Genomic DNA, 14,311 nt, shown 5'->3' on the forward strand with positions numbered 1-14,311 from the left:
TACTGCACTTATGCAGACTTGATTCGGGATACGGCTATAACAAAAACCGACATAGCTACTTGTTGACATGTTGTGGCGAAAAACAAAGCAGTGTTATTCCAGGGGAGCAGGAAAGAAAAAGCGAGAGGAAGGCAGAAAATATTTTATCAAGACTCTTTTCAACCTTTTTCACAGTGATGAATGTGTATAACTTGCCTGACGCTCTTGCCCTTTGCAGTAGTACTGCTGTCAGTGTCAATCGAGGCTTTCCATCCTGAAGATGTACTATTAAAGAGATCAAAATGGGTAATTATTTAAATTTGCATTCTTTTTATTTACAACAAAAGCATTGAAAGAATTCCCTCGTTAGCTATTAATCCTCCTCCATAAGACTCTCACGGATTTTTTCTAGTTTAGGGAGTTGCCATCGCAGCTGATGAAGAGAAAGCCACGATGATGTCACGTCTGTTTCATGACACTTCTCACCGCCATCAAGACGTGTGGAGGAAGTAGGGGGAGGAAATTGGGAAAGGAGGGGATCTAATTGATTTCCTAATTTTCCTCATGAAAGAGCGAGCAGGTCAGATAAGAGCAGGAGCGAGCGAGAGAGCAATCGTCTGAGAAGGAGAAAGTAGCGTTAAAAGCTTTGCCAGTGAAGCATGGAGCGTGTGTGTATGCGTGTCTGCGGGTGTGAGTGAGGGAGTGAGTGACCTTGTCTTGGTGGAACGTGTGTGACAATGCATGTGTAAAAGTGTGTTCGTGTGTGAGGGGAAAATAAAAAAAGGGAACCTTGAAACCGTCGTGATTTCCCTCCTCCGTTTTTCTCGCTCGCTTTCCCTCACAATTTTCCACTCGGTTTTGCTGGCTTCTTGTTTGGTTAAAACACGAAATGACCTTTAAGAGTCAAAACGAGCGGTCATGTGACATTCTTGTTATTGCAGGGATGGTATGCCATGATCAAGGTCAACTATTTGGGGTTTGTTATTATTTGATGGTGTCAAAAGACATGGTATAACATAAAGCTATTCTATAATGTTTGTATATATATAATAGGTGTGACGGGCTACTGAGTTGGACTAAAACAATGTCAAAAACTTGTGTTTGGCCTGAAGCCACCAGTTGCACCACAAAAGAAATAGGCCCGTCCAAAGGAAAAAAAAAATTGATTGAAGGGACGTTGTGAACAGAAGATAGCAAGCCATTGTAGTTGCTTCTGAAGGGAACCAAACTGCCATCATGTTTTCTTTTACAAGTATGAATGAAAAGTTTGGTTGAGTTCTTTTTGAGTAGTCTCACTCACAATCTGCACACACAATCACAAAATGCACCAAAAACACACACTATCAGAGAAAAACAAGGCTTTTGGTTCGCCGGGTTTGGACAACAAGCCTACACAACAATGGCCATATTTATTTTTCGGATTCCACATTCTGTCAAAAATTGAAAACCAAACAAGACAACAACGAACTTGACTTAGTGAAGTCAGATGTTGTGCACCCAATGAACTAAATGGGCAGGGTGACTGATTTTTCTTTTCATGAATTAATAGGATCTATTATCCATCCATTCGCCCATCCAGTGCTACAGTTAGCTACTAATCTAGAGGAAGGTTATAAGACAATTTGAGAGATGAGGTAGTGAGTTATTTTGTAGAGTCAATACATGTTGTAAATAATTACAAATGAATGGCCCCCTTCTAGAGAATTGAAGTCAGATGCAAACAAACTTGGTGTTTATTTGATGAGGCATGAACGTGGACCATATAGCACAAAAATTCAACAGGAAGTAGAATACAAATCTAGTAAACAATATTCCAGAACTGGAACAAATTCATCACTGAAACCGCATCAAACTGACAACCGGCAGCATTTATAAATTATAACAATTGTACACACTATGAATATTTAGTGTTTCCATTATGTACAGTACAATAACTTAATACAGCCTGTCTGATTGGCTGGCCTGTTTCTCGCCCAAAGACAGCTGGGATTCGCTCCTTCATCCGTGACCTTAATGACGGGATAGAAAATGGAAGATTGGATGGTTGGTACGGATGTTTGATCCATGCAAAGGTCAAAAAAGAAAAAAGGTCACGGGTCATTTGTAACTTTTCACCTCCCAGGCTGATTTTTGTGCAAAGTCGCTTTGGTCTCAGCGACCTTGTCCACAACCTTGACATTGCTGGGGGTCCGGCCTCCTGCAAATGTTACCCCTAAGTCCCTGATGTGAACTCTGACATTTGCCAAGTGTCTTCGCCACGCGGCATCCATCTTCACAGTGTGACCGCTGCCATCACGTAAGGTTTGACAGTTCTGCTCAGCTGCACAGCTGCTTAGTTTCTTTAAACCTTCGCCAATTACTTTGCGAGCACCATTGTTATCTTCACTCTGAGAACTGTTCGCATCTGTGTTCCCAGATAGGTCACCGCATTGCATGTTCTCCTCGGTACCACAGTTTGTACTCATTGAGACTCCATTTTGCAAGTGCTGCACTTCCCTCACAGCAGAGTCCATATTTGCTGGATTTGCGCAATCCTTTTTTGTAGATTCAGATTTATTGATGGTCTTTTTGGGAAGAGTGGGACTTGGGGCCACTTGGTTGCATGTGACGATGCTGCTCGCATCTGCCTTCCTTTCCACTGCGGCGACTGGAGCACAACGCTCGCTTTGGTCTTGCGAAACTTCGTCTAGGGTGGCAAATGCTGGCAGAACTGAGCCAGTCGACGATGACGATGGTAAGGGGGCTGAGCCTGGGGATGGTGCCGGTTCCGGCAGCGCTCGGCTGTCCACAAATTCGAGGGGAGAGCCGAGCATGGCGGCCATTTTGGGTGTAGCCTCCACCAACTCCAGCAAGTCATTGGTAACCCATTGGGAAGAGGCCTGCTTAGCAGGATGGCGCCAGAGATGCGACAAGGATGTCTGGCGGTAGAACTCGGCCTGCGGGATGGCACGAACCTCGAGATACGGGAAGAGGCGACGGAAGGTGTTAGGTGTCATTCGAAGACAGGCCAAGACATCACAGAGGAGGAGCCAGTTACGAGGACTGGAAAGAGGACACGTAGAAAAGTGGAGAAAATTAACTTGCCGCATTCGACATTCTGAAGAAGATTGGGGCATCGTACAACCCTCATCCGGCGCATACATCACAAAGTTCAAATAAAACATGAAATATGTGGTACAAACAATAGCAATCATTTGTTTCTTCAGTGCTGCTGACATTCTTTTTCGCCCCCCTCCCTCCCCCATGTTTTTAATGCTTCCTGGCTTCTGCAGTGTTGGCCTTGAGCAAGCCCCTACCGCCAGCTCAAAAAGTGCAGCGCTGTTTGTGCACCACTTTCACTTTGATACTCTCCTTGCAAGCCTGCAAGTTTGCAATCTGGATCTCTTTGAGGTGTCCAACACAAAATATGCAGTAGAGTGTTTTGAATATCCCTCGAGGGTTGACCATGAGTATATAATCAATACATTTCTTGCGTATTGAATGGAGATTTTTCATATAAATACACACATATTCTATATATATATAAATAGATATATACCTATATGTATATAAAGATCTGAACAGTACAACTTTCTTTGAAATTAGCTGCGTTACAAAATCAATGTGATCAATGTGATCTGTGTTGTTCCCCTGTCCTTCATTTGTCCTCCATCACTATTCCATCTTGCAAACAGTCAACACACGTAGAGAACCTGAAACTGTTGACCTTGGCTGATGGTCGTCCCACTTACCCTGTAGACGGCGACACATGCAATGTGTAGCAGGGTAGTGGCTTGTCAGATGGCTCAAATTCAAACTCCTCCTTTCTGCCCCGCTGCTCTGTCTCTTCCTCCTCTTCTTCCTCTTCAGGCCCAGGTGGATCGGCCAGGATGTTGTAAAGGCCACCTTCACTGGATGGTTCTACCAAAACCGTAGGAATCACCGACAAAGAAAACTGTTGAGATCTAGAAATTTTCTGCAAGATATTTTCCCAAGTATATATTCAGTTTGGTGTTTTTTGAGGCCAGTAATTGGTTAATATATTTATTAATGGATGAACAAATTAACTGAATTGCGAATGCGACTCCGGGGGCACTTTGATGTCAATTTAAGTGAACCACGGAGGGCCAGTAGCGTGTCATAATGACTCCGACCTTTGACGGATGAAATCAGATGCAAGTCTTATTTCACAAATGCAACATGAATCAGAATGTTTCAAGCAGTTAGGGCACATTAAACAAACTGCAAAGAAAAATCTTCACGACCACTTTAGAGTAAACTCATTTCTCGCTCAGTCTAACTTGGTCTCACCAGCTCATGTATGCCTCATTGCCTTTTTGGTTCTTGCACCAATCCTTCATGCAATTTTGATTGATTGTGTGAAACTAACCGCACACGGAACTGCCGTAAAAATCCCAGCAGATTCCAGAATCACCTTCCGGCCTTCCCTTGAGATCTGCGAGATATTCTGCGGAGAGAGCAAGAGAGACGGGCCATTAGCGACCCGAGACGACGGCGCCAGAAAGACAACAAAAGGAGCCTCGCTAACAGCGAGAGACGGCCGTGTTCAGACGGGGGCGGCCGAGAGAAGACGGATGCCGGCAGGTGTCTGCGCGTGTGCGTGTGCGTGTGTGTGTGTGCGTGTTTGCGCGGCGGTAAGCTGTTCTGAGATTCAGCAGCCAAGCCTCATTAAAAGCCTCTGGAGGGAGAGAACAAACACAGGCGGTGAATTGTAATCAGGCTGGCGGACGAAGGCACGCCGCAGCACTTTTCTTTTGTTTTCTCCCGCACGTCTGACTGACGCCTGTTTGATTTGTTGTCTGCTATCATAAATGGGATTTAGGTGAACGGCGTACTAGCTCACCGAGTCGTCATTTTATTGTGACATCGCCCCTCTATAAAACAACCACATAGTTAGCGTTACTTTGAGCTAAGGTGGATTGTTTAACCTTGTTTCAATCCCATATTCAATAGCACTTTTTGGGTCAACCACATCTAGTATGCAACTAGTCTCACCCTGCCCTACTTACTGGATTTTGACCTGTTGTACTGCTGCTTCTCCTCACCCACCCTCCTCGCCTGCTCAGAACGGAGGCAATTAGTGAAGTGAGATTTTTTCCTGTGGAGGATTCTGCATCGACCTAACTTTCGCTATCAACGCTGGCAAAATTGAACTCCACCGCGTCATACCATCCAAGACGCCCTTCGCCAAGCGGTCGCATTCACCTTGCTCGGTGCACACCGGGAATTGGATGACGTTCACAATCTAAGTGACAGACTATTCGCACTCGTTTGATTAAGTTGAACCAAACCTGACAAACGTTAGCCCAGGCTTAGACCTTAAACACATCTGCTATTCGTGTCCTACCCTCTAGGAAGGTTTCCATGGCAACACTGTTGGTCATGTTTATCGGTCCTCGTCCGGAGTAAGAGGTCAGGGTGGGGTCGGCGCCACAAGCCAGGAGGAAACGTACCACTTCCATGTGGTTATTCTCGACAGCGTCATGTAGCGGCCTGACGACAGACACGAGAGACGTGTCATGGGAGAAACATAAAGGACGAGCACATTGTGAACTGCTAGGAACAAATGACTTGACTTGCAGCCGTCAATAGAAGGCAAAATGGATTTGGAACTGCTTTGGTGGAAGAAGAGGCAATTGCAACATAGAGGTTTGAGACTAAGGAGCCAACTACTAGCGTGCCATGGCTTGGCAAGCATGACTCCCCTCAACAAAACAATGACGTGAAAAAATTCCTTTAGCCATCGGTCACTTGACAGCGACATTTATGTTCCCCCCGTGGCTTGTTTGTTCAATGTGCATGGAGCTACCAGCTGTGACATTGGGAAAAAAATGTTTTGGTCCACGAAAGAGGAATAAGGCGTGTGCCGTGGCCAGTTGGCTAAGCTAATGGAGCGCAAAATACAATGGAAAGACGTAATTTAATTGATATTGTGTTTTTTCGGGATATGACGCCTTGAACATGCACTCGTTTTTTGGATCAACCATGCTGTTCTGATTGGAACCTTTCTTGATAAACTGCAGCATGCTCTTGGCCAATATGAAAGCGTCTTATGGCCCCTTCGGTAATTCGGGCGCATCCACAGAAATGCCTCGGCCACCTTTGCTCGGATTGTATACTGACTACATTGTAGCAAAGTTTCATTTGTCGTCAGATGAAAATAGAACATGAACCAAAAAATGAAAGGTATATACTGAAGTCACTTTTTTGAGATACAGTATTTGCAATCAGGACTCCAAGGAAGTATTTGACCTGGTTCCGTCCTGAGCGCTGCAGTTGACGTCCGCCCCGTGCGCCACCAAGTGGTGCACAATCGTGAACCAGCCTTGGGTGCAGGCCTCGTGCAAGGCGCAATAGCCAGCATTGTCTTGATGGTTGACGTTGCAAAGCCTCAGCTGCAGACAGTAGAGCACTGCCTCCTGGTCACATGCAAAACCAGCAGCCAATGAGAAGAGAACATGAAGATGACTAGGTTTCATCAAATATGTTTCGCACAGCGGCTTCAGGGCAGATTTTTAAGCGCTGAATGTTATAATGCAGTATTAGTTACCTCGTCTCCCAGCCGGGCGGCATGTTGCAGCAGCGTCTCTCCGGCATGTTTATTCACAATTAGGTGACACAATTCTGAGGGTGCAAGTTCAACTGCAAGGTTCGGCTGCAGAGGTGGTGAGCATGTGTCGAGTGAAACCTGAAAGAGACCAAAAAAATAATAATCAAATGAGTTAGAATAAATTATGTATTACACTAAAATTGACTAAAATTTTAAATCAGATGGTTCGCCACTGTTGGTGTTCAAAATCCGTTCGTTTAACGGTTAAAATTCTGCAACACGAAGCTATTTCTCATCCCGTCAAGCCCGTTCTGCCTTGCTTTTTAGCATTACTTTAAACTGACTTTTAAACTTCACGCTGAGCCACGCTGTGAGCACGTGATTGTTTTTTTTTATGCATGTTCTGTCTGTTGATGAAAATCTTCATCACAAAGATGCTGACAGCGGCAACTGCCTCTGCTGCTTAGCAGCCGCACGCACGGCACGTGTGTCAGGGTGTGTGCGTGATGGCCGTGTGCAGGCGCCGCTCGCCGTCACGCATCGGCAGACAGGATTCAAGCTTGGCCCTGGAGGGGTGCGTGCGTCTGTGTACGCGCTACCCGGCAACGGCGGAGCGTAGAGTGACAGAAAAGTGTGCGTGTGTGTTCACTCTGCCAGAGGAAATGTCTTCTACGGCTGCTGTCGCAAAGCACAAGGCAACACAAACACTCTGATAAACAACTGAAAAGTAAATTGCTTGTGCTTCCAGGACTATACTGAAATATGTATAAAAATAGCTAATGGATAACCTTTAATGAGAATGACATGATTTTTTTTTTTTCTGGAATGACTTCTGAAGAACTTTCACTTCTCACCTGGCTGATTCTGTCCTCCACATCACCTCCTTCCTTTTCTGCTGCCTCCCTCGTGTGCTTGGTCTTGCATGGATGTTTCCCCGTGGGTTTATCCGGGCTGTCATCAGATAAGAATGGGAGGAGTGACGAGACCCTACGGTTCTCCCTCAGCTTCTGATGCTTCTCCCGGAGGCGGAAGGAGGCGACGTGGGAGGGTTGCCAGAGGCTAGCACTGTCCGTCTGTACCCCCGGGGATGAGGCCACATGGACTGATGAAAAAATATATATTCATACACACAGGTTTATGTGTGTGATATAATAAAGGCTGCCCTTAGACAGCCTTTTTGCGATACGAATTGAAACACACATTCGGGACCGATCAAATTGTGGAGCAGTAAAGGATGGAGCACATCAAAGATTTCCTATCCTAAATTCTAAAAACACAATCAAATTATATATGGAGCTAACTTGAAAGAAACACTCTCCCTGGAGAGAGACGATCAAATGAACTTGTTCTAATCTCAAATTCAAGTTAGTCTTATTGCTACATTGCGAGCACATGACGTGGTTCCTCGCTAACAAACCTGCGACTTCACACAACACGAATGCTGAGCGTGATCGTGCAAGCCAGCAGGTGAAGGCAGGAAATAGAAACCAGAAACGTGTAAATACAGCCCAAGGTTGTTTTACCATGAATGAATAATTTATTAGCTGGTTGCATTTTCTGCCCTTAGGCATTAGTGCTGTCATGGGTGAATCCTTTTCAACATTTAACTTGTTTCCTGAAAACATCCTCCGCATTTGCCTGTGAATTTAAACATTTTGTTCAATGTACTTTTGCACACTTTCTATAAGAAGCCTGCAACAGTTGACTTTCTGCTAATGGGGGATACTATCTTGAAAGAAGAGGGTTGAATACCTTTCACGTCGTCATTGGGTAGACGGGGCTTTTTGAAGCAGGGGCCGTTCAGCTCCATGCAACTCTTTTGCTTGTTCGTGTCTTCATCAGTCTGAGTCGCATCTATTGTGCAAACCATGAATTAAGATGGACAGGAAAACCATAATATTATTAATAATAATCGTAATGATAATAATAATAATAATATACCACGGTGGCACCTTTACTTGGGCGTGCAAGTTATTCTGTGACCGTGCTATTAACTAAAATCACGTTTCCTCATTGGGATGAATGGTAATGCCATTAATTCATTCCAGTCAAAAAAAACTCTAAAATGAGCTAATATTGTAAGGCCGACCGACAATGCTGGTTTTATGGAGGACGGGAAAACAACATACCGTTTTTCATTCCCATGTCTTCCGTTCTTTTTCGCTTCATCCAGCGACCACCGATGTTGCTCTGGTGAAATGGCTCCAGGCTGAACATGTGCTTGCGATTTGCTGCCATGTTGGGATCCAAACCGCTGAGGCCCTCCACAGCGGACGTTTCGTTCCAGTGAACCAGACCGCCGCTGGTTGTGGCAACATCCCGTTGCCTTTCTTCTTTGTCACTTTCTTCATTCTGGATCTTCTCTGTTGAGCAACCATCCTTGCCTACCAGGTCGTTGGCACGGTTGTACACAGATGTGACACAAATGGATGACGGTTGTGCACCTGCATCATGAAAACGATATACACACAAAAATATAAATACCATATATTTTTGAAACTTCCTTTTTACAGGTGCAACCAAATTTGTGTAAACATTCTCCTTCCTTTTACTTCCTCTTACCTTTCTGTCCTTCGTTGTGGACCGCAGGAGGGGAGCGTCCTCCCCTCCCGTCACTCTGCTGGCACAGATCCAACCATCCCCCTTCGCCCCCACCGGCGTCTGCCAGCTCAGTCTCCCCTGCTGCCGCCGTCTCGTCATTCTGGTTTTCCTTGAGCTGATAAGAAGGGAGCATCTTAAGCTTGCGGAATATATAAACAAAACAAATTAAACACTCTTCACGGTTGTCTCCTGAAAATGTGGTTGTCTGCTCTTCACGGTGGTCAGAAGTTGCAACCATAGCAGTGATCTCTTCAGAAGATTCTTTTTAAAAGAGGTGGGAAACTCTAGCAATATGGCTTGATTCAGACTTTAACCAATTTCAGGACTTTAGAAAGACTTGACTCGCTTGAAACTGAAAGGTTATGAGATGTTCTTATGACTTGCACCTACTGTATACTGACATCCGCCTCTCGAAACCAACATTGTTGGCAAAAGGCCATGGTTATTTTTGTAGATGGACGCAGGTAGAAAGGGGCGTTTGCGTTGCTGTGGGAGTGAATAAGGCCAACTTGCTATCTGACCAAGGAACGTGGCTCCACTCATTCTCTTTAAATTCAGCACGGAAGAGGCGTGCACAGTCTTTGACATTGCGCAAGCCGAAATGGACTCACTGGAGTCCAATCGATGGCGCAAAGTACATTTATATGGATCTGCAAGAAGATCACCTCTGTATACTAGGAGGCCGCCTTCCACCCCCGATGCGCATCTGTGTGCGTGACCCCGCCACCGCACACAGAGACACCACACACATGCATACAAACAATATAGTAGCTGTGCAGCAGCCAGGGAGGTGATAATAATGCATTCAATTCATTTCCACAATGATTTAGAGGGTTCGATGCACACTGTTGGGATATTTATCCACCACCAAGCTCACAACATCAAAATTAAGCTGTGACCATTTTTACATTGAGCACAGTATGCGCTGTCTACCAAAATAAGGCCCAAAAGATTTACTTTATTGTCCGTGTATTAACAATGCATTCGTGTACTGTAAAAACAAAACTATTCCAGGGAATACTCAAAAAAATGAATGAAAGGGTTCATACCTTACACTGCTCTTGACTCGGCCAGCTGGACAGGGAAACACAAGATTCTTCAGTCTCCAACTTTGGTTGACTGTCCAAACATTTGGAAAAAGGTTCTGGCTGGGTGGTGGTGCAGGTATCCTTCCCCTCACCAACTTGGACATCCATGATGTCCTGGGTGTTCTCATTCGTGTGAAAGGTAGTGTCTCTGGAATTATTGTCCAGCAAATGCTCTTGACCTAAACAATCACTAACATTGGATTCATATACAAGAGACCTATGATCGATGCCTTGGCTGTCAACTGCCATGTTTTGTTCTCTTTGGTTGATGGAGACAAAGGACCCGGCTTCGGAGTCGACGCCACCGCCTGCTACAAGCAGAGGCGTATCGCCGCTTGTTGTCTTACTGGTACAAAGTGAATGATCTGAATGAGAACCGCATCCAATAGCTTGACCATCCAGGCATTGGGTGGCAGCGGAGCACAAATAAGAACATTCTTTACTTGCACAGATATTTGAGGATGGGTCCTGATTGACTTGGTCGTCATCATCACTTTCGTCAAGTGCTTCAGCACCATGTTCATCTCTTGCCAAGCTGTTTGAACCACATGGGGCCCCAATGATCTTCTTCTTGGAAAACTGTTCGGGAGATGTTCTGGCACAACGCATCGTCCGCTCGTCTGGGAGGTCCTGAGATGGACTAAGACAATCTTCTATTGAAATCTCCTCGCTGGGAGGAGGGGGTGAAGAACACTTGTGATGAAGAGAATGTAGCTGGGATGTGGGGGCTTGTAAGCCCTGCTGCCCAACAGTCTGGTTGGCAAGGAAGCTTTTGTTGCGATTGGTGGGTGATTTGTCAACTTCTTCAAAAGCCATGTCAACACAAACGATGCTCTCGCTAACCCTATTGAACGGGTTGCAAAAAGATTTGAAGGCTTCATTTGAAGCCCGCTCGCTGCTACTAGCTCTTTGCTCGGGTTCTGGTTTCTTGGTCTGGCTTGGCTTTTGCTGGATTTCTTGGCCTCTGTTTCGCTCTACATTACAAGATTTTGACAGAGACCTGTTTGAGAGTTCTTCGAGGTCTCTCTGAGTTGTCAGAGAGGGTAAGGTATCCTGTGAATCTACTCTGTGTTGAAAACCCAGTTTTGAAGATATGTAAGTCCTACTACCGCTGTGACCACGGAGGATGGGGTGGTGGTGGCTATGTCTTTTGTCCGATATGGACATGTGCTGCAAGGACACAGTGTCCGTAATCGAGTATGGAAGGTAGCCATTGCCGCAGCCTAAATCAAGTGGAATAAAAGAGTCAGTGCGGAGTCGTCTGGAAGTGGATCCGAGTCCCACGTGTGGCTGTTGTTCCTTGGGTTGATTTGATTGTTTATCTTTTCCTTGGACCTTGGACAGTATTTGTTTTCCAGAGAATGTGTGTGCCTCTTTAGCATTTGTCACATGCACTGCTTGCTGGCCCAAATTTGTGGAAGAGAATGATTCAGAAGATCTTTTTGAGGGTAGGCTGCCAACCTCAAGTTTTCTAATGCCAGGGAAACTTTGATTCTGTGAAAAATGTGCAGCCTTATCCGACTTCAAAGAGGTTTTCACTTTTGGGGGTTCTGGGCTCTCTTTCAGGCACTTCTCATCACTCGCCTGTAGCCCATAATTTAGCTGGGCAAAGAGGTCTAATTCGGACAGGAACCTGTTTGATGAGCTTTTTGTCTTTTTTGCAGAAAGATCCAAAGGTATTGAATGTACCTTTCTGTCTGCTGATGTTCTTGCAGGTGAAAGAGACTTCGCAGCTCTACAGTGATCTGGGCTAGAGCGGTTTTGTCGGCTGCTGGTTTGTTTCAGGGAGTCTAGTTCAGAACTAAGGCTACCAATGTAGAAGGATGGAAACCCAGCAAGTTCATTAGATGATGCAGACCTTTTTTTTGAAGTCTTCCGGGAGTCCACTGATGTCGACATTGAGGTAGAACCAGGGACTGAACTGTTTACTGGATCACAGGCAGAGCGACTGTTGCTTGTAGAACTAGTCTTAGCAGAAGTGGGGAGACCGGACTTTGCGCGACTGTTGTTACGATGGCAATCATCAAAGTGAAAAGCAGAAGCTAGAGCGTCCTGGTACAGGGAGGTGCTGAGGGCAGATGTTTGCTGATGTACCGAAGGCCCCTGCAATGTGTGCAGGGGTGAGATGGCAGCTGACATGGATGCGGGTATTCTGAAGTCAGACTCCAATTGAGAAGAAACATGTGTAGGAACATACTGGGGTAAATAAAAGAATCTGTCTTCAGCTGAGCCGCCTTCTGCCATATGGCACAGAGACTGGTATGCTAACTGCTGGTATATGAATGGGGAGGCCTGGGCCAGGAATGAGGCCTTGTATGCCATGTCAAGGAAGGGGTACATGGTAGCCTCAGTGTAAGGACTCATCCAAGGGAGTTTCAAGAAGCTACTGATACTATTCAGTCTCGAATCTAGAAGCCTGTCATTGGTTGTGACTATGTCTCTAGCTGTAGGGATAACCAGTACTTTCTGCAGCTCTGGTGAAGGATTCTTGCAATGTCCATAGGCAGGCGGGAGAGATTGGCTAGGTTGGGCCTGGTTTGCAGTGACAGAAGGAGGAAGAACACTTTTGCCAAGGAGTTTTTTTCCCGTCACTGACTTGAAGTCTACACCGAGTGAGGCGACAGGGTCCATCCAGAAACCAGTGCTAGCATCCACCTGCAACAAGCATGAGAATGAATGTTACACAGGATGGGCAGATACATCTGATTCCCAGAGTCAAACTCAAGCAAAACGTTTTTTTTTCCAAAATTATCTCAAGGATCAACGTCTTACCTTTAACTCAGAAATACTGTTTGTTTTCCTCTTCCACTAATACTTACAATCCCTTCGCTTCTAATTTGATTTCAAATTTCACATGGTGATCATACTTTCTGAAGCGGAGATTGGACACATCAACACTTACACAAGGGCCACAGTGATTGTTCCATGACAGCTCTTATCTTGAGAATTGAATTGAACGGTACTGACTCCAGTGAGAGCTCATCTATTGTCTCAGTTTGAGTATTAGATTGAAACTGTTTACCAAGGTCCAGGAGGGCCTGTCAATTGAGGCTGTCAATGGTCAAAAGCATCACAAGCATTACATCTACCATACTGGTGTATTAATCATTTACAGAAACAAACAAATCTTTGTATTCGGCTAGCAATGTTTATTTGCCTGTGGAAGCAGTTATGAAAACTTTAAGCAAGTTGTACTTTTGAATAAGACAATTGTATTTTAGCTCCTTTAATTAATTGGGAAATGACTGATGTATATATACATTGGGGCAAAGGGTTATTTCTTTGGTATTTTTCCATGAAAGTACTATGAAGTAAAACACCAATAAAATATGAGGGGTGTGCACACTTTTGTGAGACTGAATGCATTTGTCTTTGGCAGTGTGGCATGATAGTTTTGCAATGTGTCTTGGCTCAATAAAGGTTAAGAACAAATCATCTCTCCTCACTGACAAGAAAGCTCTTCTTGCCACCACCCCAACATGTGCTGTGATGTCATCAATGACATCCACCTTGTCAGACCATATTGCCACAAGAACAATCACAAATTCACAATCGACCTCGACTGAAGTTAAAATTGAAGATGAAAAGCTGTCTGCGTTGGTGGAGTAAAAAAACACCTGCAACAGGAATGTTATATTTGAAAGTGCCACCCTGCACCCTATAGCAAACGATTTTAGATCCGCCCCTGCAGAAGGAATAAACCAGCTAAATTCTACCCAAAAGCAGACTGAAAAGTTCTATGCCAACTTGACACTGCTGATATAAAATGTTCAACTCACCTTTTTGTGCTCGGCGGGGAGCGTGTTATTTGTCTCCTCACGTGCCAAAGTAAAAACGTCTGTCGTCATCGCTGTGGCACGAGCACACGCACATCACCCCCCCCCCCCCCCCCCCCAAAAAAAAAAAAAGAAAGTGCCTTATCTAAGCTTGTGCGAGTGTTCTTCCGTAAAACAAATATTCCAACCTGATAATATTAAGAAAAAAAAGCATACATTAAAAAAATGGGAAATCGTCCCATGTTCCGTTTGCTTGAGCGCTTGTGCGTGCGCCGGTCAGCTTCCTCATCACTTCACTTCACCCTCGCTTGATTCCA

At 45.0% G+C, this 14,311-nt stretch overlaps 1 protein-coding gene across 2 annotated transcripts; it reads right to left on the reverse strand.

Annotated features, from left to right (window-relative positions):
- Positions 1–1,429: 1,429 nt before the first annotated feature.
- LOC147062190 (uncharacterized) lies at positions 1,430–14,066 on the reverse strand. 2 transcript variants are annotated; one of them, XM_085928511.1, is made up of 12 exons: positions 13,998–14,066; positions 10,180–12,873; positions 9,092–9,245; positions 8,659–8,973; positions 8,282–8,383; positions 7,384–7,631; positions 6,530–6,667; positions 6,232–6,398; positions 5,327–5,472; positions 4,349–4,426; positions 3,711–3,879; positions 1,430–3,021 (listed from the first exon to the last, which is right to left on the reverse strand). In XM_085928511.1, exons 1-12 carry the CDS (start codon positions 14,064–14,066, stop codon positions 2,091–2,093), a joined length of 5,211 nt encoding a protein of 1,736 aa, XP_085784637.1. In that variant the 3' UTR covers positions 1,430–2,090. The 2 variants fall into 2 exon arrangements, with proteins under 2 accessions (XP_085784637.1, XP_085784646.1); XM_085928520.1 differs by having other exon boundaries at positions 2,507–2,933.
- Positions 14,067–14,311: the final 245 nt, after the last annotated feature.

The sequence above is a fragment of the Syngnathus leptorhynchus genome, chromosome 1 (genome assembly GCF_054491065.1).
Source record: "Syngnathus leptorhynchus isolate UIUO chromosome 1, UIUO_Slep, whole genome shotgun sequence".
NCBI classification, from domain to species: Eukaryota; Metazoa; Chordata; class Actinopteri; order Syngnathiformes; family Syngnathidae; genus Syngnathus; species Syngnathus leptorhynchus.

Excerpts from the sequence above, each read along its gene's own strand:
- LOC147062190 (XM_085928511.1), bottom strand. The coding sequence starts at position 14,066 with ATGACGACAGACGTTTTTACTTTGGCACGTGAGGAGACAAATAACACG. Across the intron at positions 8,384-8,658 it reads AGACATGGGAATGAAAAACG|ATGCGACTCAGACTGATGAA; the intron begins GTATGTTGTTTT and ends TTTGCACAATAG. Across the intron at positions 3,022-3,710 it reads CATGTGTCGCCGTCTACAGG|TCCTCGTAACTGGCTCCTCC; the intron begins GTAAGTGGGACG and ends TCCTCTTTCCAG.